Source organism: Nelumbo nucifera, chromosome 5 (genome assembly GCF_055504915.1).
Source record: "Nelumbo nucifera cultivar China Antique chromosome 5, China Antique-T2T, whole genome shotgun sequence".
Classification (NCBI taxonomy): domain Eukaryota; kingdom Viridiplantae; phylum Streptophyta; class Magnoliopsida; order Proteales; family Nelumbonaceae; genus Nelumbo; species Nelumbo nucifera.
In genome coordinates, this window is record NC_142653.1 from 59,771,578 (window position 1) to 59,799,348 (window position 27,771).

General features: G+C 41.2%; 1 protein-coding gene across 1 annotated transcript; it reads right to left on the bottom strand.

The window, feature by feature from the left end:
- On the bottom strand, window positions 1–27,771 carry LOC104586210 (magnesium transporter MRS2-4-like). The gene is made up of 4 exons (XM_010243371.3): window positions 27,090–27,771; window positions 10,598–11,043; window positions 4,046–4,324; window positions 1–407 (listed from the first exon to the last, which is right to left on the bottom strand). Exons 1-4 carry the CDS (start codon window positions 27,418–27,420, stop codon window positions 129–131), a joined length of 1,335 nt encoding a protein of 444 aa, XP_010241673.1. The 5' UTR covers window positions 27,421–27,771; the 3' UTR covers window positions 1–128.

Here is a 27,771-nt window from a genome sequence, read left to right on the forward strand (position 1 = left end):
TTCTTTAAACAAGACACTTCATTTCTTGAATCTTCATTACAATGTGAGTTTGCTAATGTACATCACATATGAACTTGTTGAAGAGAAGACAGTCTCCCAGATATGAACAAGATTATTACTAGGTAATATTAAGAACCCAGCAGCTTCTTACATTTTGCATACCCTAGCATAAGCAGAAAAAGCAAGAAGCACAATGCTGAGGTACCTCCAACAAAGGGGCCAAAAATTCCATCAACTTTGCTCCATCGGAAAGGAATATTCATACCAAAAGCCCCAGCTATCAAGGTTTCAATAGTAATGGAGAATGATGCAATGGTTAATGTCAACTGAAGCTGAATGAGTTCATTTCTCTGGTTGTCAAGTTGGATGTTCACATAGTCCTCCGTGTCATCAATGTATTCTCGTACCTGTTGATCAAAACCAGGAAAGGAGGGGGGAGGGAGAAAAAGGTAAACAAAGAAAAAAATACAAGTCAATACAAAAGAACCACGTGTAATTTTTCATCCATGCATCTTTCAGAAAATTAAACATGTAAACAGAGATGGTCAGCAAGAAATAGCTGCTGTGAGAAAACTTGTTGTGAATGCACAAACCATATTGGAGACTAAAGCTCAAGGCAGCAAGCAATGCATAAACCAAATTGAACATTTCTCAATGATCTATTAAACATTGTTGTGAGAAAAGTTGAAAAGTTAAACATGTAAACAGACAGATGGTCAGAAAGAAATAGCTGATATGTTCTCTCTATGTCGCCTCTCTCCTCCATAATGGAGGGAATTGTTGATTAAAACCTGAAGAGAAAGTGACAAAACTAGGTAAATGCTTCTCATGCTTTGAAGGCTTTTAGAAACCAGAATAAGTCATAGTGTTCAAGGTGCCAAGGCAAAGCCAGGCAACAGGGAGGTACTTTGTTGCCTAGGCGGACACCTAGGCAATGAGCTTTTTAAAAAAAAAAAAAAAAATCCTATGGTAGTTCCCTAGATTTCATACTAATAAGTAGTAAACTAGTAATCATTAACTAATAATTACCATAATCCTCATGAAATAAGTATAAATCTGATGTAGGACCAGCTCAGTTCTAGTCCTTAGAAAATGTTGAATGGTCTTCTTGGATCAGAATTTTATGGCTGTTGATGGCTGTAATGGCTTCTTGAAGGATTGAGAGAAAATAGGGAGAGAAAGAAGAGAGAAAATACCTGGAATCACTCTAGGGCATGGGAATCACTCACCATAGCTAGCATAAGCCGAAGAAAACTCAATAAACTTCATTGCCTTTGTGTAAAACGTCCATACATATTTATAGACTAAATTCATAATAATCCTAGGAGTCAACTGTTACTCATAATAGTCTTAGGAGTCAAACTGTTAGACTCAATAATCCTAGTAGGACTCAAACTAAGCTGTTATATCCTATTTCAATTCAAAGAAGACTCAATAACTCTAATCCTACTTATGCAATGACTCTGAAATTTTAAACATAAACAAACTATAACTAGACAAATTAAACCTATCATTGGACCCCACAGAAAAGTGCAAAATGACAAAAATACCCTTGGTGTTCAATTCAGTCCAAATCCTAAGTACCATTACTAATGCCATATCAGGACCTGTTGTAAGCCCTTCTTCTTTCTAGAATAAGTTTTCAAGGGTGCTGATTGAATCCTATCAAAATCCCATATCAAAACATAGAAAATGAACATATTTATGAGGAGAAAACTAAGAAAGGAAAGATAACATACAAAATATACAGGACACTTTTCTGAGTGTCCTTTGAAATGACCAGACTAACGAATCAGTGGAAGGAACGGTGAGAGGAGATGACAGAGTTTCAGGAAACGGTCACAGAGGGGGGGGGGAGTTGAAGGGATGGCCGAAGGAGGAAGAAGGTGAGGAGGTGAATAGTCAGAGGGGCAAAAATGGAAAAACAGGATCTAATATGGAAAGTAAGGGACAAGTGGCAAGCGGTGATGGGGTAGGGAAGCCAACTGATGGGTTAAAAGGTAAAGGGGAGGGAGATGAAAGGTCTCGGGTGGGTGTGGATGTTGGGTGTCCAAATGTGGAGGGTGGGGCCCATTTGAAAGAAAGAAATTCAAGAGGCTTAAGGACGAAGAGCTTAGGATTTCGAAAAGGCAGGAGTACAATTGGGAAGAAAATTTTTAAGGTGGATAGTCGAGAAAAGGTGATGAAAAAAAAAGGAGGGGAGGAATGGGTGTGGGTGGTAACGAAATATGAAAATGGTTGAAAGATTGCGAACAAAAAAAGGGGAAGAGCAGTTGAAGAGATCGCCAACATTGGTTTCTCCCAGGAAGGATCTGCAAATCCACCAATAGCCCGGGTGGAGTTGGAACCCATTGGTTCACCTTGAAAAGAATCCTTGGAGAAAGAAACAACCCTAGCGGTAGGGACTAATCTGGGTAGCCAGGAAGAATTGAGCGTCAAGAATTCAACTCGAGCTTCAGAAGAACATGACCAGAGCATCACACGTTTTTATGTCAGAGGAAGGGTGGGGAACAAGGCCCCTGGCGATAAAGGAGACAAAGAGGTTTGTATATTTGAAGAGGTAAGTCATCCTATTATATCTACCCCTTCCCCCCTGCTCAAGACGAGAGAAGAAAGAGAAAAAGAGCCTTGAAGGAAGGGGTGTGGGAGGACTATTTACAGAACAAAGTATATAATAGAAGAAAGATGTCGGTTTCAATTCAGGGGAAAACAAAGGTGGAACAAGCTGAGGCCTTAGGGGGGGGGGCAGGAGAAAAGGAAGGGGAAGGAGAAAAAGGAAGAGAAGAGGACCCGGAAAAGACCACTGGGAGTGGAGGACTTGATCAGTCGATAGTGCTTGATTTAGACAACCTGTTGGAAAGGGAGGTAGCAATTGGGAAATCGCCAGGCCTTCATTTTTGGGGAGGGGAGAGATTTGCAAGAATTGCTTTCGAACGATTTGAGAAGAATAAAAGAGAAGAAAATTTTAAAAACAAAGAGAAAAATAGACAGGAAAAAATCTGGGGTGAGGAAAATTTCTGTGCAGAGGAAGAGTAAGGGGACGGAGGTGGGGGAGTCAGGTAGCAGGGGGAGCAGAACGAAGCTGTCATCTTGGAATGTCCGGGGCCTGAAGGAGGAAAGGAGAGAGCGGGTTAGAATTTTGATCAGAACACATATTCCGGAGGTGGCCTTATTACAGGAAAACAAATTAGAAGCTTTTGACATGGAGGTGGCCTCAGTTGAAAGCTTGTTTCAAGCTGGGTCTTGATTCTCCCAGAATTTGAGCAGTTTATCTAGTAGAAATTTTCTGGGGTGTTCTTGAGTTCCCAGTCTTAATGTAATCTTGTTTTTCTAGTGTTCAGATGTTTGGGAGTTATCTTGACACCCAACAAGTTTGTATCTTTCTTTTCTTTTTAATAAAATTTTCTTCTTTACTCTTCAAAAAACTATAGGCCGAGTCCTTGTTTTGATCCTAGGAAGAAGATGAACAAGAAGTTCTATAGGTTGTTCTTGTGTGTCAATTGGATATCTTCAAGAAGTTCTATGAGTTCAGGTTTTAAAGTCTTATAGTGTTCAAGGCTATTTCACTTACTTGTGTGTCGATTGGACCTAAATAAATAAGAAAATAATAAAAAGAAACTAGTAGAATAACAATACTAATACTACAAACCTACAACATGAATAATTTAGTCTAAAAATATCTATTTTACTACTATTAATAACAAAATTAAAATATAAAAATATTATGTGTCTTATATATATTATATCAGTGTATGGATGAGGCAACCCTCCAAGAGCACCTTATCGCCTAGGAGTCGCCTTGACAATTATGGAATAAGTTAATAAAATTTCCAACAGTAGGCAGTAGAAAATTAACTTGTTTTGAAAGAAGGTAAAGTAGAAAATTAACTTTGAATGTAGTAGCTGTAGCAGATGCAATATAAAGCTTAAGGTTTCCACTATGGTAGTCAAATAGTTATGCAGATCTATCAATAGTCACCAATTAGTATGTCATATCGATCTAGGATTTGCTTATGCTATCTTCAAACAAGGAAAGAAAACTCACAGATAATATCTTGTTACGAGTGCCCTCCAGCTGCATGAAATAAGCCTCAAGCAACATTTCCAGATCCTCCACGTCATGATCATCTGAAAGGTTGCTGGTTTTCAAACTTGCACTCATGTTAGAACTAAGGTGTGGCAAATTGGGTGTAAAATTGACGATTCCATTTGAGGCTGTTCCACTTAATGATTCAGACTGCTGATTCTGGACCCACTTCCTCGTTAAATATAGTTGTGCCATATCTTCATTGTCATCTAAAAGATGTTCTATTTCATCTCTAACCTGTTATTACCAGAGATGGTTTGTCACCCAAGGAAGCAAAACCATACAAAGCACATAGACCAAAATATCAAATTAGGAATTCAAATAATTACTTCTAACACCCTCATGCCTAGGCAATGCTCTAGTCAAGCAGTGAATGCAAGGCAGTTTCCCAATGATGACTAACTGTAGGAGAGACACAGACTTCAGACCATACACAATCTATCTGATCATCACACTTTTATGTTTGTTTCCTTTGCATTTTCCACATTATGTTACACTTGTAAACCAAATTAGGTAATATTATACTAACGCAACAGTTTAATTGCATTGAACTGTTCTATATGCTATGGAATTTTAAAATTAGGACAAGAAATGGTTTAAAAAGAGGAGAAAGACAAAAAAGAAAAGAAAAACAATTAGATATATAAATGTTTTAATGGACTAAAAGAGGCAAACCACCTCAAAATGCTTCATACTGTCAGAAGTGTTGTATTATGATATATTTTGCATGAGAGTAATTCTTTCATTCTATTTTACTCATTTATTTGCAATTCAATTTCATTTTGCAGTGGTGCAAAAGTATGGGAGTGCAAATGAGTTGACTGAAGATTCTGGTTTACTTTTGTTTTAGGTTTTACTTTGTTTTGTTTGTTGCAGTGCAGATGAAGTAAATCAAAACCTTGAGCAAAGTAAAACCCTAAGAAAAAGTGAATTTTCACTCTCATGGGTTTTTAGTTTTTACTAATGCAAATAAAATTGCAGTGTAAACAAACGGAGCTTAAGTCAATTTAGGGGAGAGTGACTTTTTCTCTCTACTAGAGATTTCTTTTCTTTTCTTTTCCCCACTACTTTTTCATCCAATTGAACCACTAATCATCTCATTGCAAGAGGGAGAGACCTAGAAAATAAATGCTGTTTATGTGGATGGAAGATGTTGTGGATACTTTTACAGCCACAAACAGCAGCAGTAATGGACAGCAGCAGTAATGGGCGATTAATTCAGTGTTTAATGGACAGCAGCAGTAATGGGCGATTAACTCAGTGTTCCTATCTTATCTCTTAGCCAAATTCAGTGTTATCTTATCTCTTAGCTAGATTCAGTGTTCTTATCTTATCTGTTAGCTAGATACAGTGTCCCTATCCTATCTTATCTGTTCAGTGTTCTTATCTTATCTGTTTCTATCTTAGCTAAATTCAGTGTTCCTATTAATTAGGCAGTAGTATAGATAAAGGTTATTAGGAAGTCTTCCTAAAAGTAGGACTCTTATCTTCTTGTAATCTCCTATTTAAAGGAGTAGATGATATTCAATGAAACCATCGAAATTTTTAGTCAAGAAAGAGCAGAGGAGAGTTGGTGATCTCTTTAACAAATCACCATTAAGGCGCCAAGGATAGATACCTCGAGGAAAGGGAGAAATAAGGGAAAACAAGAGGTTTTCCCTGTTAACCGACCTGTGACGAGATCCTATTCGCGGGCCCATAACAAGAGTTCAGAAGGGGCTGCAACCACAGACAGCCTCCGACCAGTCATGGCAGAATCGTCCGGAGAATAGCAGGTCGTTGCCCAGGGAACCGCGATCGTTCCCAAATACAGCAGGTTGGAATTCCCTTCCTATAATGGAACCGGAGATCCTTTGGGATGGCTGTACAGATGTGAGCAGTTCTTCCGCAACCAACGGACAGAGGACAGGGACAAGGTAGGCTTAGCCGCATTCCACATGACAGAGGAGGCGCAACTCTGGTTTTATAAATTGGAGCAGGAGGAACCTGGGCTCAGTTGGACCCAATTCAAATCCTACTACCTTCTCAGATTTGGGCCCCCATTAACAAGCAATCCATTAGGCGAACTAATAAACCTCAAACAGACTGGAACTGTGGCTGAGTATCAGCATCAGTTTCGGACCCTCCTTGCAAGAGCATCTTCGGTACGTCCAGACCAATAGGTTGACATGTTCACCGCGGGGTTAGCGAAGACTTTGAGGGTGGATGTGGAGATGCAAAATCCCCCCAATCTGGTTACTGCTATGAATTTGGCCCGTGCCTTTGAACGCAAATTGCAACTCAACCGTGGAATTATCAGTATAGGGCGGCCTCAAACAACATGGGCAGCCCCAAAACCACTCGGAATGGCTCCATCTTCAGCAGCCAGCCAAGAACAGAAACCACAGACGAGCAACAATTCCAGATCGACATCCAGTGTGGGAAGCAGCGTTGTTGCACCCCTTATTAAGCACTTGTCCAGGGCTGAGATGGCGGAACGTTGGGCGAAGGGACAGTGTTTTAATTGTGATGAACTCTACTCAGCAGGGCACAAGTGCAAGAGACTTTTCTGCCTCCTAGTGGAACAAGAGGAAGATGAGGATGAACCCTCTTCATTGGAACCCGATCCAAGAGGGCAAAATCATTCCACCTATCCTGGATTCCTTTGACTGTGTTTCAAGACACCTATCCTGAATTCGAGCTTGAGGACAAGCTCTTAGGCCAGGGGAGTAATGTTGTGGATACTTTTACAGCCGCAAACAGTAGCAGTAATGGGCAGCAGCAGTAATGGGCGATTAATTCAGTGTTTAATGGACAGTAGCAGTAATGGGCAATTAACTCAGTGTTCCTATCTTATCTCTTAGCCAATTCAGTGTTATCTTATCTCTTAGCTAGATTCAGTGTTCTTATCTTATCTGTTAGCTAGATACAATGTCCCTATCCTATCTTATCTGTTTCTATCTTATTTGTTCAGTGTTCTTATCTTATTTGTTTCTATCTTAGCTAAATTCAGTGTTCCTATTAATTAGGCAATAGTATAGATAAAGGTTATTTGGAAGTCTTCCTAAAAGTAGGACTCTTATCTTCTTGTAATCTCCTATTTAAAGGAGCGGATGATATTCAATGAAACCATCGAAATTTTCAGTCAAGAAAGAGCAGAGGAGAGTTGGTGATCTCTTTAACAAATCACCAATAAGGCGCCAAGGATAGGTACCTCAAGGAAAGGGAGAAATAAGAGAAAACAAGAGGTTTTCCCCGTTAACCGACCTGTGACAAGATCCTATTCGCGGGCCCATAACAGAGGATCAGTACCTCATCTACTTTAACATTGCACCTATACTTGCATTTATAATTTTTTTTAATGAATGAATGATATTTTATTAAATAAAGATAGAAATAGTACAAGCATGAAGCACCCTAAGAGGAGGCACAAGGTGTTACCTCCCCTTAAAGGTGGTTCCAAACCCAACTCTTTTCAGACTACAGTTACAAAATAGACAAAAACAGAGAATCCCTTGAAGCCCCTTGTTTAGCTAAAGAATCTACCAAAGCATTTACCGATCTACTAACCCACTGAAAGTAACTGACATGGTTCTCATAAGCTATTTGACTTTTTTGATGATATCCCTATATCCCCAAACAACAGTTTCTGGGTCTGACATCCATCCCACTATCACTTTAGAGACTCCTTCAACTATCAAATTAGTCACTCCAAGTTGGTTGGAAATCTGTACTTGTACCATAGCTAATATCTCAGCCCTTGTAGAGTTTCCATAAGCCATTGGACCTAAGAATAAGGACAGAGTGTTGCCATCCTTATTCCTCAAGGTCCCTCCTATACCTGAAGGTCCTGGATTGCCTTGACTGCTCCCATCAAAGTTCAACTTTACAACTCATTCCGGAGGGGGTAGCCAACTTGCTTGTACTCTATTTTTCTTGGATGAAGTGGAGGCCACTGCTGCCCAACTCCTTTGAAGGTCATCACTAGAGTAATCCGCAAAGAGATCAGTAGTTTTTAGCCAAAGGATTGCCCTAATGGAATTATACAATCTTTTATTTCAGCAATGCTTCTCTCCTTCTCTTGGAAAATTCTAGCATCTCTTTCCTCCCAAATGGTCCATAAGAGGGCTGCCCTAATACATTTCCACATTACTTTCCCTCTCTTTGTTGGCCAACCAAAAAAAGACGGATCAAAAAGCAGAAATGATGGTTACATGTCAATGGGTGCCTATTAACAAATAGCATGGTTGATGCTTTAGCTAAGTAAGGGGTCAGTTATTGAGGAGAGATGCCTAGGGAATCCATTGTATAATTCCATTAGGGTATATGTTGCTTGACAAGCTACGCATCTTCTTTGTACTTGTAAATATTGTTCATATTTTCAACAATTTTTTTTTGATAAGCAAAAGATTCTTTATAATTTCATTAAATCAGAAAAGATAAGTAACTGTTACAATTGATCCCTGGTTACCCCTTGCTTTGATAATGAATCAGCCATAGCATTTGCCTCCCTTCCCACCCATTGTATAATAAAATTCATCTGCTGTGTAAACCATTTGAATTTCTTCATTTCATCTCAATAGCACCATATCACTGAATCTGGGTCTTTTAACCAGCCCACAACCACCATGGAGTCCCCTTCAATCACCAGGTTTTCCAAGTTCATCTCTTTTGCAATCTGAACATCTTGTAGGACCACAAACAATTCAGCCCTTGTAGAGTCTCCATTCCCCACCAGTCCTGAAAAAAGTGCTATCAGATTCCCTTTCCTGTCTCTATGACTCCTCCAATTCCAGAAGGACCTGGATTGCCTTGGCTACTTCCATCAAAATTTAATTTCAAAAAACCTTCACTGGGGGGTGCCCATAACAACCTTGTTTTTGACTTCTGTACTGAACTAGAAGCCACTGATAACCAGTTCTTCCAAATATCATCAAAGGAGAACTGTCTAAAGAGATTCAAAGTTAGTAGCCAATGTATAACTCTGGTCAAAACACAATCCATAATTTCTTGTTTGTTTCTCTGCTTCTCTTGGAAGATCCTAGCATTTCTTTCTTCCCATAAGGTCCAAACCACTGCTGCTCTGGTGCATCCCCACATTATTCTTCCCCATCTCTTTGGCCACGTTAAGGTAGTTGGATCAAACAGCATCTTAAGTGAACCTTGTTACCAATTAAAAAAAATATTGATGATATTATAATAAGGTACTTGCCTTGTGATTCTTGTCACCGAGTCGTTACCTAGATGGGTACCTTGTTGCTATTAATCAAGGTGTTTAGGTAAGGTGCTCAACCAAGGGCACCTAGGAGACACCTTGAGAACTATTCTTTTAAGTGAACCAATTTAGGTTGAGAGTGGCTTTTTCTCTCTACTAAGTTTCCTTTTTCTTCTTCCCTCTTCTCTTTAATCAAACTAAATCCTAATCTAAAACATGGACAACTTATTATACACTTGGGTTATTAATGCGGTGAAGTGATGACTAGTCATTTTTGGCTTTCCTAGCCAATGCAATGAAGTTAGTGCCTAGGTGCTAACTAGTTGACCACAAAAAAAAGATATGTTATAAATATTAGGTAGTGATACAATCTCATATACAAATTAATATAGAATGTAAATATGAAACAAAAAATTAAATAAAACATTTATTTACAATTTTTGTTTAGAAAATATAGAAAAGGAAGGCTAGATAGGCTAGGATGGGAGTTGCAGCCTTTGTTTTTCAAAGAAAGAGTGCAACCCTGATCATTTGGTGTTTCCTTTGTTTGTGACAACTCCATACCAGCACACCACCAATTGAAAGAAAAATTAAAAAAAAAATCCTCTATCTTCTTGTATTATATGCATTATTTCTACCTATAGGCATTTATTTGTAATGTACCATCAAAATGGTTAAAGTAATTAGAATAATGTACCAAAATAAAAGCATTTACGATACTATTTAAGTAGATCATAGATAAACACAAAGTAACATTTTGGTTGAACAGGTGAACTAGTTGGTTAGTCAGTGTATGGTCATCCCAAGCAACCCATCATGATAATTGACCAGCTAGTTAGTGAAGTGGTCTCAATTGACCGGTCTTGACTAGTTGTAAACTAGATAACACTGTTAAAAACCTCACTCAATGTAGTAATCCTCATTTTTTTCATAAATATGAGGTACTTCATTATTGAATTCTTTGTTTTTCTTATTGCCTAGGAAGTTCAAAAACACCTGATTGTCCTTATTATAGTTAGTAGCTCTGTGTTATTCACCTGAACACCATCTTCTGTTTTTCTCCTTTCCACCCTTTTCCTGTGTCAAATTCAAAATTGGAACCAGCCGGCTTGACCACCTCTAATGAAAACATAGCCATCCAGGTTTCTAGACATACCTAGGTTGATGCTTTATCTGACCTGTAAAAGTTGCCATTGTTTAGTAGAACTAGTTCAACCACTTAAATTAAACAGAGTTTTAGTATAATATTTTTAATCTTAGACAAGCATAATGTAAACCAATATGAAGAAGAAATAAACAAGATTCATTAATAGTACCTTTTGTACACGAGCAAGGAGACGAGTAAGATTGCTCTTTAAATTCCGAACATGTTCAAGATTCTTAGTGCTGACATTCCTGGCTAATTCATCCAAAACAGGGTAAGCATCTCTCTCAAGGTCTGCCACATTACTGTCCAAATATGTACAGATAACCTCCAATGCAATCTCTAGTACTTGAAACTCAAATGGAAGCTCACACTGCAATCCTTCAGCTGCTTCAGGAACAGGCAACCATTGTGTACCAGTTGGACAGATATGTTTTTCTTGTGCATCTATTGCACCAGTATCTTCAATCTTAAATGCGTTCTTATGAGGAAGTTGTTGCCTTAACTGCTCCACAAAAGGAATAACTTCATGGCATAATGGGTCTAGCAGCAGTACTTCTTCAGCAGTAACAATGGCTTTTATAAATTCTAAATTGATAACCATGGCTTTCTCCCTGGCTAAAACAAATTCAGAGAAACAAAAAATTAATATATTTTTGGCACTGAACACAATAGAATGGTGAAACAGGATTCATGTAGACAACTCCATATGGTTGGGACAAGGCTTAGATGAAGATGATGAGGCAGACTGAAAGAGAGTAACCACTTTCAATCTAAAGAAATAATAATATAGAAAGATAGAAAAGGTTACCCTAATTTCAAACTTTTTTGGTTGGTAAAATATTAGTTTATTAATTATAGAAAGAATGGTAAATGTAAAGTGTTAACGTGTGCAATATCACAACAAACCCTAGGCAGCCACTGCTATCTGTCAGCCCCCAAAATAGTCTATCCCTTCTTACCCCTTGTTTTGTTAAGGCATCTGCCAACCCATGTGCTGATTTCTGTGTCATTGAAATTGAACTCTCATTTCTGTGTGGCTTCCAGCTGTCTGACTTTCCTTGGTGTAAGTCAATAATTGCCATTTTTTTATAACTTACATTTGATTTTATTAATTACAGACAGAAAATGCATGTACAGGAGACATCCCTATACACTATCTCTTAGTCATCCCACTATAGTATGGGAATCACCTATTTAAATTCTCAAATTACAATGGGTTTTCCAATTCTGGTCCTTGATGTAGAGAGACTACTTCTGCTTTTGTTGAAACACCTCGTGCTATGAGTCCTGAGTAGATTGCACAGATCATACCATTGCTGTCTCAAAATACACCACCTACACCTAAAGGTCCTGAGTACTACTAGTTAGAGAAACCCATTCAGGGACCTCCCCTAACAGCTTAAGCTTTTAGGTTGAACAGTTGATATGGTATCAGAACCTGTTTGACCAAATCATCTAGTATTCGATCCTTGTCACCCCCCATTATAATTAATTAAATTTCTCCACAAGGTATGGATAGGCCTGTGCTTGTCCATGCTTCAAGCTCAATGGGCTTTGGCATGAGGGGCGCATGTCAGAGAATAAAAATCTATTCAGGGATCTCACCGCTTAAACTTTTAGGTTGAACAGTTCCTTGATACTACTGACCATAGTTCTACTATTGGGAATTGTACATTTCTAGGATGGAATCTTAGTGGCCAAGTTGAGTGCAAAAGCCAAATACAGGGCAATGAGTAGCACCACTTGTGAGTTGATTTAGTTGAAGCAATTGCTTCAGGAGTTGGGATTTTCTATGTCACTTCCCATGCATCTTCACAATTAAGCAGTAATGCACATAGCATCCAATCCAGTTTTTCATGAGAGGATGAAGCACATTGAGATCAATTGTCACTTTGTTAGGAAAAAAGTTCAAAGTGGTAATGCAGACACTCCTTATCTGAAGAAAGAAGACCAGTTAGCAGATTTGTTTACTAAATCTCTTGGTAGACCAAGGCTTCAATTCATATCTAGCAAGTTAGGACTGTATGGTATATACTCTCCAGCTAGAGGGATATTAATGGAGTGGTGGGCTGGTTATTCTCTTCATATTCTAATAGTATTCTTCTATGCCATGTTTATCCCTTTCCCTTTAATTTGTTTCTTCTATTTAAGTTGTGTGAGATATGGGTGGTAATCAAGTCATTTGATGACTTAAGTGAGGCTAATTTAGTCACTATATGTACTTTTTACTAAAGCTGGTTATGTCCCAATATATATATTCAACATAATTGAATCAAATTCAGATATCCTATTCATACCAAATAGCTAATCGGATTCGAATTCGGATATGACCTGATTCGATTTGATAAATATCCAAACTTGACCAACTATTTAATTCTTAAATATAATATATAAAATAATTAAATATTTTATATAATTTATATTTATATATATAATAATTAGATTATATAAATAATTTATATATTTATATACTTTATATAAATAAATATTTATTAATTACCTAAAATAATTAATTAGTCGAATTCGAACCGAATCGAATATTGGAATGTTAAATCAAATTCAAATTCGAATGTTATTTTTCAATATCCATCGGATATTGAATGGAATTCGAATATAGGATTTTCTAATCGGATTCGAATTTGGATGTTGCCTTATTCGATTCAAATTCGATCTGTTTACACCCTTACTGGTAAGAGAGCTTCTTCTCAGACAAGTGGCATCTTATTATTTCAAGAAAGAGTATCTCAAAAGTGATTGGTGTTGACAGTTGTTTGTGTACTCAGGTTTAGTACCACAAGGGTACTGTTGTAATTTCTCTCTTGTTTATATTGTACGACTGGGCCAGTATAAATAATAACTCTTTCACTCGCCCCCTGTATTCTGGAGGGCTTTCAGCCCACTCGACTCTCCTCTCTTCTCTCTTCTCCTCTCCTCTCTTCTCTTGCTCTTGCTCAACATGGTATCAGAGCAAGTCGTCCAGGCCTGAAGGGTGGTGTCAAGTGCAGATGGTCTCTCCATCTCCCAGAGCTGCATCCCTCGAAATGCTAAGCTGTTGCATCCAGTTCGACCCAGAAGTTCTAGTGACCTTTCATCTCCCAGAGCTGTCTCCATCGAACTCCTAATCTGGTGTAATCAGTTCGACCCAGAAGTTACAGAGTCTTTTCATCTTCCAGCCCAGAAGTTGCACCTCTTGTCTGCTCGACTGTAGAGAGGCTATTGTTTGAGGTTCGTAGAGGGAGTTCTGGTTTACAGAGAGACTATCATCTGAAACTAAAAGAGGTACTGGTCATCTTCTGCTCGGCTGCCTATTGTTTGAGGTTCGTAGAGGGAGTTCTGGGTTACAGGGAGACTATCATCTGAAACTAAAAGAAGTACTAGTCATCTTCTGTTCGGCTGCCCTACTGATTGTCTATTCAGCCGATTGATGGACTGTTGAGTGACTGTGTTCCTTAACAAAGTAACTGTATTCAACTCTTTTTTTTTGGTATTATGGACTGTTGATGCCCTGAAGCTGATATTGTATTAATCTTATTGATTGACTGTTCGGCTATCCTGTTGATCTCATCAACTGGTTGGCTATCAGGCCTACTGATTAGGTCATTAAGACGTAGTGATGTACTGCAACTGCAGGGTTTTTTTATTTTGATTCCTACAAAATCGTAGGTCATACAGACCTGTTCTTGTACTGCAACAGCAGTGTTCAGACTTTGTTCTCAGTGAAACCGTAGGTCAGAAGGACCTGTTTCAGTACTGCAACAACAATGTTCAGTTTTTTTTTTTTTTTGTTCTCAGTGAAACCGTAGGTCAGAAAGACCTGTTCTTACTGCAACAGCAGTGTTCTGATTTTGCTCTCAGTGAAACTGGAGGTCAGAAGGACCTGTTTCTGCAATAGCCTTGTACGGCAGTACTCATTTGGTTGTTGTTTCGTTTTTATTCTGATATCATGGGCAGTGAAGATTCAGCCACATCTGGAGTTTCTTCAATGCTAAATGGAATGGGTGGGGGTGACCTATCATTTCCTATGGCTGTTGTCCCTCTTGATGGTTTAAATTACCTGGAGTGGTCAAGAGGGATCAAATTATACATCACTGCAAGGGGGAAGATAGGCTATATTAATGGGAGGATAAAAGAACCATCCTCTGGGAGTGTTGAATATGATAGATGGAATCAGGAGAACAGTATTGTTATGTCCTAGTTCTTGGTTTCCATGCAACCTCAAATAAGGAAGAATTTCATGTGGGCTGAAACTGCAAATGAAATCTAGGAACAAGCAAAGTATACATATTCAGAATTGCGACACTATGCCAAAATTTATCAACTGCAGGCAGCATCATCTACTTGTAGACAGGGGGAGAGGTGTTTATCAGTTTATTACTCTGACTTGACATCTGTCTGGAAGGAGTTGGATCACTACTAGAGTGTGGATTGGAAGTGTGATGAGGATGCCAAAAAGTACAAGCAGCTTGTCTCCCAGCAAAGGGTGTTTGCATTCTTACATGGCCTGAATCCTATGTATGAATCTATCAGGGTTCAAATTCTCAGCTCTAAGGATCTCCCATCTGTTCAGGAAGTCTATGCTCTTGTACAGTCTGAAGAAAGCAGGAGAAATTTGATGAACAGCCCTGGTGGGGATACTGTTGTGTTGGTAGCAAAAGGGGGTGTCTCTACTGGTGTGGAATCTTCCTCTAGGAAAGGAGATCTCCAGAAAAAAATAGAAGATAAGGACAAATTGTGGTGCACTCATTGCCAGAAACCCCGACACACCAAAGATACCTGTTGGGGTCTTCATGGGAAACCAAAATGGGCTCAAGATCTGACTAAGAAGCAAGGTTCAGAGGTGAATAAGAAGTCCGGACAGCAAGGTAGAAAGAAACATCACATGGCCAACATGGCTACTCGGGAGAATCAGCCCCCCATTTCTACTATGACTCAGACACATCTCACTGGACCTGACCCGAGGGAGGATATTATGAATTCCTTCCGTGACCATTTAGAGCTATATGGTAGAGCAATTCGTCAGATGGATGCTCCTCCCTCAACCTCATTTGCATCTACGTCAAGTAACCCTGCCACTGCTTTCCATGTTGCTTCTTACACCCCTGACTCTCCATGGATCATTGATTCTGGAGCGTCAAAACACATGACCGGTACGTCCTCTTACTTTCAAACCTATCACCCTCTTTCTGGAAGAGACAAGGTGAGACTAGCCGATGGATCATACACTTCCATAGCTGGTCAAGGAACTCTCTCTCTTCCTCTTGGTCTTACCCTTTCTGATGTCCTTCATGTTCCAAAATTTCCCATTAATTTGTTCTCTGTTAGTAGTGTTACTAATTCCTTGAATTGCTCAGTGACTTTTTTCCCTTCTCATTGTGTGATTCAGGATCTGGCCTCGGGGAGGACGATTGGTAGGGGACGTATGGCTGATGGACTTTACATGTTGGAGAATAAGGCTGGTCTTCATGTTACAGAGTCTATGAGTCAGTCCAAGAAAAAAGTCTATTTATGGCATTGTCGTCTTGGTCATTTGTCTTTTGAGTCTTTGAAATTTGTATTCCCAGAACTGTTTAAGTCAATGTCTGTTTTTGATTTTTCTCGTCAAACGTGTCAGTTAAGTAAACATTGTAGAACTCATTTTCTTCAAAGAAACAGTAAATCTGAATCTCCTTTTCATATTGTTCATTCTGATGTATGGGGCCCTGTTACTTTACCATCTGAGAGTGGCTACAAGTATTTCATTACCCTCATTGATGATTATTCTAGATATACTTGGGTATACCCGATGCGAACCAGGGAAGAAGTACCAAAAATCATTCAAGATTTCCAGCGGATGGTCTTCACTCAATTTCAAACTGAAATCCAAATTTTTCAATCAGACAATGCAAAAGAATTTTTTCATAGTGACCTCACGGAGTTTTTTGCTTCGCGTGGTTCCCTTCACCGTAACTCTTGTGCCCGCACGCCACAACAAAATGGTGTGGCCGAATGGAAGAACCGACATCTCCTTGAAGTGGCTCGGGGTTTACTACTTCATATGAATGTTCCCAAACGTTTTTGGCTTGAAGCTGTTCTTTGTTCCACCTACCTTATAAACCGTATGCCCTCTCGTCGGTTAGAGTACAAAGCCCCACATCAACTTCTCTTTCCTAAGGCTCCTCTTCTTTCTATTCCTCCGCGTGTCTTTGATTGTCGGTGTTTTGTCCAAAATCTGTCTCCCACCCGTGGGAAATTGGATTTTCGTGCTATCTCTTGCATATTTCTTGGTTACTCCTTCACTCAAAAGGGATACCGTTGTTTTGATCCTGTTTCTCGAAAATTCTGTCTCCATGGTTGTTTCTTTCTTTGAAGATGAGCCTTTCTTTCTTGTTTCTCCTCAGGGGGAGTGTAGGCATGAGGAGAAACTAGTTCAGCTTCCTTCTCTTCCTAACCCTCCACCTTTTCGTGTTTTTTCTCGTCGTCGCAAAGGCCAACCAAATTCAAGAGCTGTAGAGAATGCGGAAGCTGTACCTCCAGTGCCACCAAACTCCTCGGGGGAGGATCATACTCAGGTATTTTGGCTCCCAATGATGTCCTTGAATCTATTGAAAATGATTTCTCTACTGCTAATGATCTTGACCGTCCTATTGCTCACAGGAAGGGTGTTAGGTTGTGCACCACTAAACATCCCATTTCCAATTTTGTCTCCTATGAGAACATTTCATCCTCATTCCGTGCTTTCCTTACCTCTATTGACAGTGTCCTTATCCCTAAGAATGTGGCAGAAGCTCTTTCAGTTCCTGAATGGGCAAATGCCATGAAAGAAGAAATTAATGCCCTTCACAAAAAAGGTACATGGGAACTTGTTGATCTTCCTAAGGGAAAGGTTCCAGTTGGATGTAAATGGGTGTTCACAGTCAAGCATAAGGCTGATGGAACAGTGGAAAGGTATAAAGCTCGCTTAGTGGCAAAGGGATTTACTCAAGTGTATGGAGTTGATTATGCAGAAACTTTTGCCCCCGTTGCCAAGATGAACTCCATTAGAGTCATTTTCTCTCTTGCGGCTAATCTGGATTGGGTTTTACACCAGCTTGACATCAAGAATGCATTCTTGAATGGTGACCTTGAAGAGGTAGTGTACATGATTCAACCTCCTGGTTTTCTAGCTCAAGGCAATGAACAGAAAGTGTGCAAGTTGAAGAAGTCCTTATACGGGCTGAAACAATCACCAAGAGCTTGGTTCAGCAGGTTCCATGTGGTAGTTCAGTAGAAAGGATACAGGCAATGTCAATCAGATCACACAATGTTTGTGAAAAGAGGAGAAGGTAAAATTGCTGCTCTAATTGTATATGTGGATGACATAATTGTTACTGGTGACTGGGAGGATGAAATTTAGAGATTGAAGATTTTCTTGCCACTCAGTTTGAAGTGAAGGATCTAGGACCTGCCAAGTACTTCCTTGGAATTGAAGTCGCCCGATCAAAGAAGGGTATCTTCATTTCTCAAAGGAAATATGCCCTAGATTTACTTCGGGACACTGGGAAGATAGGGGTGAAGCCAGTTGACTCTCCCATTGACCCCAACCATAAATTAGGTGACAGTCGTGGTGAACCTCTCAAGGATGTGAAACAGTTTCAGAGGCTTGTAGGGAGATTGTTATACCTTTCTATGACTTGCCTAGACATTGCATATGTTGTTGGTGTCCTCAGTCAGTTCATGCATGCTCCTAGGTCCTCCCATCTTGAAGCAATAGAGAGAATCCTCCGATATCTAAAGAAGTATCCGGGTACTGGCTTGTTATTTCAAAAGCACGGACATTTGAAAGTTGAAGTTTATACAGATGCAGATTGGGCTAGATCCCAAAGTGACAGAAAGTCTACCAGTAGCTACTACACCTTTATAGGAGGGAACCTTGTTACATGGAGGAGTAAAAAGCAAAATGTGGTGGTTAGATCCAGTGCTGAAGCTGAATATCGTGCTATGGCCCACGGGGTTGCTGAAGGCATGTGGATAAAGAATTTGTTGGGGGAGTTGGGTTTCCCAGTGACCAAACCTATAACTCTATTCTGTGATAATAAAGCAGCTATAAGCACTGCTGCCAATCCGGTGCTACATGATAGAACAAAGCACATCGAAGTTGACAAGCATTTTATCAGAGAGAAAGTTATCACAGGCGAAGTGTGTACTCCCTATGTCACTTCTAAGAACCAGCTTGCAGACATCTTTACAAAGGGTTTAAACCTTTCCATACATCATGATCTTTGTGACAAGTTGGGCATGATTGATATCTATGCTCCAACTTGAGGGGGAGTGTTGACAGTTGTTTGTGTACTCAGGTTTAGTACCACAAGGGTACTGTTGTAATTTCTCTCTTGTTTATATTGTATGACTAGGCCAGTATAAATATTAACTCTTTCACTCGTCCCCTGTATTCTGGAGGGCTTTCAGTCCACTCGACTCTCCTCTCTTCTCTCTTCTCCTCTCCTCTCTTCTCTTGCTCTTGCTCAACAATTGGAAAAAAAAGGTTAGTTACCTCCTCTCCCTAAAATAGTACTAACTTCAAATACAACTTGATGAGAGCGGATTTGGCCCTCCAATGACATTATGACACCTGGCACCTCATGACAACCAGGCAGCTCGTCACCATGCAGCACTCATAGGCAGCCCGGCACCTAGTCAGCCCGGCACCTCACAGGCAACTCGCCACCCAAACAGCTCAACACTTACAGGTAGCTCGACACCATGCAGCACTCATAGGCAGCTCGCCACCATGCAGCACTCACAAGCAGCTCGCCACTAGGCAACTCGCCACTAGGCAGCTCACCACCATGCAGCACTTACAAGCAGCTCGCCACTAGGCAGCTCGCCACCATGCAGCCCGGCACCTTACAGACAGCTCGCTTCCTAGTCAGACTGACCACCGCATGACGACCACGAGGAGTTCACCACCGTACCCTGCATTTTACGAGATTATGACTTGTAACGGCTATATTAGCTCACCCACTCCCCGATTCAGGAGGAGATGGGCAACCTTACCGGTTGGTGGCTTTATCCCCACCTAACACGAAAGCAGGTCCCATCACAACAGGAATCCAGGAACTGCTCCACCAAACCCACGAGGACTCCAGTAAATAAAGACCTCACCCCCCAAGGGCGAAGGTATGCAAAAAAAGAGAAGGGTGATCTCTGCCCTCTAGCTCTCTCATTCTCTAATATCATTTTCAGCTCACTATTGAGTATTGACTTAGCCATCGGAGTGTCCCCGCCGGGTAAGCCACCCCGGGTTCTTTGATTCAGTTCTTGCAGGCAACCAGTTCCTGCCGTCTACAAAGATGAGCAGACCATCTCCTGCAGGGAGCAGCCGGGTTGCACTACACTAGGGAGATCCACTTCAGCCTTTGAGTCACCAGCCACTTGGGAGCAGACAGGATGACGAGGTACTTAGCCAAAAAAGCTAAGTTCTCATTCTACAAAAGCTAAGTTCTCATCCTACAAAAAGCTAAGTCCTCTTCTCCCAGAAAATAAAACCTCATCAGTCCTCTTCGCAAGGTCCCCTCTACAAAGATGAGCTCTCCATTGCTTCCACGGAAGTTGGCGGCCAACAGACTACATGGGCGCCCTTGCTGGTCGAGCCTTCCAAGGCTCCCGTGCGAGCTGGCGACCTAAAGTCAGTAGTGCTGCCCCCGTTGGTCGAGCTCCTATCAGCTTCTTGTAGGAGTGGGTCACCGGCACCACGAGGCTGATGCAGTGCAATCATAGCTCTAAGCCGCCCACCCGGCAACCTAGCACAGGCGTGACCTGGCAACCTGGCTCATGCGCTGACCTGGTGACTTGCAAGACGTGCTCGCCGACAAATTCGGCATGCATATCCAAACACTCCCACGATCCTTGGAAGTTGGCCCACGTGCCGAGCGATCTGGAGGGTGGTCAACGTGCATGGTGGTTACCTCCAGGAATTTCGAACCACTTAGACGACCTCGTAGAGATCTCGGATATGGTGCGTGAAGCCCACGCCAAACAATGCCTGTATAAAGGCACCAACCCCAGAAGCAAGTAAGAAAGTTCTAGCTCTCAGACTATGATTTTTAGCTCGCAACCTACTATGAGAGTATTGACTCAAGCATCGGAGCAACCTCACCGGGTTAGCCACCCTGGGTCCTCTGACATTTAGTTCCTTGCAGGTCTCTAAAGAGCAACGAAGCTCATCAATCCACCTCGGCACCTAGTCAGCTCAACACCTCACAGGCAGCTCGGCACCAGGTCAGCCCGGCACCTCACAGGCAACTCGGCACCTGTTCAGCTCGACACCTCACAGGCAGCCCGGCACCTCACAAGCAGTTTGGCACCTGGTCAGCTCGACACCTCACAGGCAGCTCGGCACCTGGTCAGGCCGGCACCTCACAGGCAGCTCGGCACCTAGTCAGCTCGACCTCACAGGCAGCCCAGCACCTGGTCAGCCCGGCACCTCACAGGAAGCTCGGCACCTGGTCAGCTCGACACCTCACAAGCAGCCCAGCACCTGGTCAGCCCAGCACCTGGTCAGCCCGGCACCTCACAGGCAGTTCGGCACCTGGTCAGCTCGACACCTCACTGGCAGCTCGGCACCTGGTCAGCTCGACACCTCACAGGCAGCCTGGCATGGTCAGCCCGGCACCTCACAGGCAGCCCGGCACCTGGTCAGCCCGACACCTCACAGGCAGTTCGGCACCTGGTCAGCTCGACACCTCACAGGCAGCCCGGCACCTGGTCAGCTCGACACCTCACAGGCTGCCTGGCACCTGGTCAGCCCAGCACCTCACAGGTAGCCCGGCACCTGGTTAGCCCAGCTCCTCACAGGCAGCTCGGCACCTGGTCAGCCCAGCACCTCACAAGCAGCTCGGTACCTGGTCAGCCCAGCACCTCAAGAAACTCAGCACCTAGTCAGCCCAGCACCTCACAGGCAGCTCGGCACTTCATAAGACCCAGTCGCCTCTTCGGCATGGGCAAAGTCCAGGAGTGGACTACGAGTCGCTCCCAAAGCCCAAGGGCTACAATACTGCATAAGACCCAGTCGCCTCTTCGGCATGGGCAAAGTCCAGGAGTGGACTACGAGTCGCTCCCAAAGCCCAAGGGCTACAATACTGCATAAGACCCAGTCGCCTCTTCGGCATGGGCAAAGTCCAGGAGTGGACTATGAGTCGCTCCCAAAGCCTAAGGGCTACAATACTACACAAGACCCAGTTACCTCTTCGACATGGGCAAAGTTCAGGAGTGGACTATGAGTCGCTCCCAAAGCCTAAGGGCCACGATACTGCATAAGACCCAATCGCCTCTTCGGCATGGACAAAATCAACAAGAGTGGACTGCAAGTCGCTCCCAGAGCCTAAGAAACTGAATCAGCGCTTACGAGTTCCTCGAATTACAGGCCAAAAGGAGAAATTTACTCCCTTCGCTAAGTTATCTTCAACTCAGGAGTGGGGGGAAAATGATGAGAGCGGATTTGGCCCTCCAATGACATTATGACACCTAGCACCTCATGACAACCAGGCAGCTCGCCACTTACAGGTAGCTCGCCACTTACAGGCAGCTCGTCACCATGCAGCACTCGCAGGCAGTAGGCAGCTCGCCACCAAGGGCACTTACAGACAGCTCGTCACAGGCAGCCCGGCACCTCACAGGCAGCTCACCACTAGGCAGCTCGCCACCCAAACAGCTCAGCACTTACAGGTAGCTCGCCACCATGCAACACTCACAGGCAGCTTGCCACCATGCAGCACTCGCAGGCAGCTCGCCACTAGGCAACTCGCCACTAGGCAACTCGCCACTAGGCAGCTCGCCACCATGCAGCCTGGTACCTTACAGACAGCTCGCTTCCTAGTCAGACTAACCACCGCATGACGACCCCGAGGAGCTCACCACCGTACCCCGCATTTTACGGGATTATGACTTGTAACGACTATATTAGCTCACCCACTCCCCGATTCAGGCGGAGATGGGCAACCTTACCGATTGGTGGCTTTATCCCCACCTAACACGAAAGCAGGTCCCATCACAGCGGGAATCCAGGAACTGCTCCACCAAACCCACGAGGACTCCAGTATATAAAGACCTCACCCCCCAGGGGCGAAGGTATGCAAAAAGAGAGAAGGGTGATCTCTGCCCTCTAGCTCTCTCATTCTCTAATATCATTTTCAGCTCACTATTGAGTGTTGACTTAGCCATCAGAGTGTCCCCGCCGGGTAAGACACCCCGGGTTCTCTGATTCAGTTCTTGCAGGCAACCAGTTCCCGTTGTCTACAAAGATGAGCAGATCATCTCCTGCAGGGAGCAGCTAGGTTGCATTACACTAGGGAGCTCCACTTCAGCCCCTGAGTCACCGACCACTTGGGAGCAGACGGGATGACGAGGTACTTAGCCAAAAAAAAATGATACGTGACCAGAAACCGTTACATCACAACTATTTCTCCTCTTAAATTCAAATACAACCATTTCTCTTCTTAAATTCTTATCTTTTATCTCTATCAATCTTAATGTCTCCCAGTTACAAAAATCAAGCGTAAATTGTTGTCTTTAAAGGGTGATCACCAATCTCTACATAATTCACTCAACCTCTCATGGAAAATCTCTATTGATCGAGGATGATTTCCATGTGTCACCCTGAATGGTACAAAATTTATTGCACAGATCTTTTTTGAAAATGGTTGGCCTTTTCAATGGTGAAAGAAATTCAATAGTGGTACAAACTTGAAAGAGACACAGAGTATGATATTTAATAGAAGTAGAAACTTGAAATCACTATATTTCTTTCTTTTTTAGATACAATATTCAATGGAAGTAGAAATTTGAAATTACCGGATTTTCTTTATATAGGCGAACACTTCTCTATTGCAATATCTTGAATTCTTTCTTTTATGATCAAGTTTTCATGAGAAAATGCTTTCACATGATGCCTTTAAGATGCACAACCAATGGGGGGTGGAAGGCATGTGGTTTTCTTTCAATGCAACAGGGGATGGAAGGAATATGGTTATGCATTTCCACCCTTCTTCAAATTAAAACAAGTGCAACCATAAGATATTGTATTTCAATGAATTTCATTACTGAAAAACAACCAGTCAATTAGTCAAATAATAGTAGATGGGTCAACCTTAAAAGAAATAATCTCCCCTACACTCCTTTTTGTTTTCTGTATACTTTTCATTTTCATGCTTGATTGCAGAGCAAGCACACCAAGGAATTATAGATCAAACAAAGCAACAACATATAAATCCTTTTACAACGATAACGAAGGTATGTCTTGCACTTTCATTTTCTGCCTTTGAGTTTTGGCATCAAAAACTAAAAATCTATAACCTATTTTTCAGCAAAGGACTTCCAAATACCAGGAATGTTTCAGAACAAATACAGATCATAAAGTTCAGTTTTTAGGTTATTATTTGAATCGATGTTTGTTAGACCCATTTTAGTGTCGTGGACAAAGAAGATGAGTACTAGGGGTTTGCCATGGCCTATTTACACAAAACCTTCTGTACAAAATGGTTGGGTGTCCCATGCATACATTATATGGGTCCCCTTGTTTCACAATACACATCTATAGTTTTATAATATTATTACTAATCAATATTAAATATTCTCCTTCGTGTCCTTAGACGTTTTGTGCTATATAAATATTAATAAACTATAATCTGGAAGTGATTCTTGCAAATCTCATGATTGTGATAATCAGAATAATGTATCTAATATCTAATATCCAATAACTAGGGTAACCAATCTGCATACCTAATTTAGTTTTAAGTAAATAGTAGCAATTAATCAATATTTGAATTTACTATAATAATAAAGGCCTTCGAAAATAATTAAATTAATAAGTAAATAGTTTATTTTTTTTATCAGTAACTCAGAAAAGGATATATTAAGATAGTAAATAGTGTATTATATTTATATGAAAATTATTACTATAATCTATTTATCATAACAAATATTCACATAACATATAAGTAGAAAGCCCTCAGACTAGAGTGCTTCTATACATACAAATACTCAAAAAAAGAAAAATAAAAAAAGAAATAGGTCATCAATATAAATTAAACCTGATATATTTTACTAATTAAATAAGAAATCAAATTTACCACATAAGTATTAGTGAATCTCAAACCAATAATATATGGTGTGGGATCCATTCTTTTAGATAAAACAGGTTATTAGTTACAAATAAAACCTGATTTTATCTCTTAAGTCAAATAAATAAAACAAAATATGTCAAGAGTAATGGCCCCATACTTGGTACGGTGTCATTCTCTAGTAATCCGAGATTAACAATAAGGGTAAAAGACTTGAACTTAAACATACCCTTAATTTGCACAAATTGACTTAAACATACCCTGAGTTTTTTAAATTGACTAAAATATACCTTATGGTTAGACCCAAAACCAGATTTAAACTACACTCCATTAGCAAAAGTTACATGTCATTTGCATGTATCGTCATCTGACCCCTTTGTTTAGAAAAACCCTAATATGCCCTTGCAATGCCATCAGGGGTTCATCTTCAACAAATCACAGTTTGCTAACGTCCTCATTGTATGTAGGATGTGTTTCTCTGTCCATGTGTTTCTTTTGCTTTGGCCACTTGTGTCGCACTCAGCATTCAGCAATTTCTTGTTGCTCATCTCCGCTCAATTGGTTCACATGCTTTAAAGGAAACCACAAACTCTGATCAATTATACTCTCGTGTGTTTTTCTCCTATCCATGTCATCCTCCAATATTACCAATGAAGCTCCTTCTTCCCCTCTTCCACCTGTAATTGCAACTATGATGTCTTCTTGAATTTCGGGGATGAAGACACCCAAAAGAACTTTACCAATCACCTCTACATGACTTTGGATAAAAAAGGAGTTCATACCTTCAAAGGTGACAAAGAAGTCAGGAGAGAACTAATCCCTCCATAGCTGTTGAAAGCAAGCAATCGAAGGGTCAAGGATTGCACCTCCTCTTAGAACTATGCTTCTTCGTGTTGGTTCCTGGATGAGTTTCCATCCCTAAAACAACACTAATTTCATTATGAAGAATCACAAGAAAACTTTTTTTTCTTATGCTGCATTTGAGAAATCAAAGAAGAGGAAAGTGTTGCTGGCAAGTAACCTTCATTTTTCCCCTCTCTCTGTATTTTATACCTTGGGAAACTTATTATTCCATCTCAAGTTTCCCAAAACCCAAACTAGTTTTTCTCCCACCAGTTCTTTCATTATTGTTTAGTTTTTCTTACACAACTACTAAGAATCCATTGCTAAGGGTAAAAGGAAAATGAAAGTAGAATTTGAAAGCAAATTCCTGAATTGTCCCTTGAACTTTCTATTGTATTTTGATCTGATTCAGTGTGCTTGCAGGGGTTTGATCCGTCAATTTGAACTTCGGGAGAAACCTTGACTTGATCAGTAAATGACCATCTCCATTCATCTCCAAGGCTCCGTTGAGTTCATGTTGTTAACTTTGCTTTTCCTTTCCTTTTTTCCATTCTCCATGTGTTTCAGGACAAGAGTTTGCTTGTATGATTCCTTCTAAGCTTCTGTATTCCAGACCAGAATATTGTGTTTGGTTGAGTTACAGTGAAATATATTTGAAGGAGGTGCTTAGTTTTTTTTTTTTAATCTCTGCTGACTTTGCTAGTATTCCTTTTTGTTTTTTTTTTTTTTAAGAGACTTGTATTCCTTATTTTCTATTATCTGTCTCATAGAATTGTAAAACTTTGGCCATTTTTCTTGTTTTCCCATTTTCTGCTGATTTTGCTTTTTCATTTTCCAGTTTCTAGTTGATGGAAACCCTTGCCCATGAAGGAATAAGACCCCTGCCTCTAGGTGGTCGAATATCCAACTTTCAGCAGTTCTGTCCATGTGAACTCTGTGAGGGAGGAAAAACGATGAACGGTATTTTTAAATACCTTTTGATTTCACATATTAACAAAGGGTAAAAAGTCTTTTTATTATGTCTGTCTGACATACCAGTATGTTTAAGTCCAGTTTGAAACCTCAGGGTATATTTAAGTGAAGTTCCAAAACCTGAGGGTATGGTTAAGTCTTTTACCTAATGATAATTGCCTATTGGCCGACCGGGAGATCAACTTTTTCTCCCAATCGGCAGATATAGGTTTTCTTCTCTTAACCTTGCTACATCTCTCTCTCTCTCTCTCTCTCTCTCTCTCCCTGGTGCGATGTGTACAGGCGGAACTAAACCCTTCTTCACCTTGAATGCTCAATCTATTCTTACACTTAACAAAGTTGCACATTTTGAAGATAAGCTTCCTACAAAGAAAAGATACTAAGGAACATATATATCTGCAATCCAAAGGGAGAAGAAGAATTTCATGCCATAGCGGATAACAAAGAGCAGTCGTTCACCTCATACCTAAACCTAACATGATACAAGATTACAACATTAAGCACGCGTTGAGGATAATAAACACTTGAAAACCGATTGTGCAGAGAGGATTTGTAGTCATATAACATCCCTTTCGAGGTCGATTCTAATGTTTATGGAAAGCAAATAAAGAGCAAAGCTAAATCAAACAACGTCTCTGTCAGTTTGTATGTGATAATTTCAACCGAAATCCTCGGCAAAACAGAAAATTGTCCGTCCAAAATTCGGAAATTGAAGGCATTCGAAGGAAATAATCAATACGGAAGTAAAGTCAGTGTCCGTATCATCCTTACCAAGAATATTGGAGGAGTGAGAGAAGACAGGCCCAAGAATTCTCAAATCTCTGGCGGGGATCGAAACGCGCTTGATGATTGTGTTCTTATCGCACTCCAGGAGCTCAGATTGGCCAAACCGGTCGAAACGCATCCAGAGTCTTGCCCCAACCGTCTTCTTCTTGGCCTTACTGGACGACCCTCCTGCACCGGACGTAGAGACGCCAGCAACAGAATTGTTGCTGTTGTTGAGTGCACGGGGAGAGACGGCATCGACCGGCGGCATCTCAATTGTCTTCTTGGGACGACGCCGGCCAATTTTCCGGGGAAACGAGAAGGGCCGTTTACCCATACTGGAAATGCGTTCGTCTCTCCCTTACTCTCTCCCTCCGATCCTGCCACCGTGGACACTCCCTCTCTTCACTCCCCGCTTGGTCCCTACGCGTGCAGGTAGTGGGAAATCTATGTGGAAAGACATGGAAGGAACGAATCAATGTCGCCCAGGCTTATCTTCTTCATTCAGTGCTCACGATTGACTCTATCTATTTCGTGGGTCGGAGATGGAACTGAGACAGTCTGCTCTGCTGCAATAGTGCGATATCTGCGGTGCTTGTCTGGAAGTTGGGAGTGGGAGCACTGGTTTGTACCGAGTGCAGCATTCCTGCAAGCTAGGAATGCCAGTAAACAAAGAGATCGTCTCTAC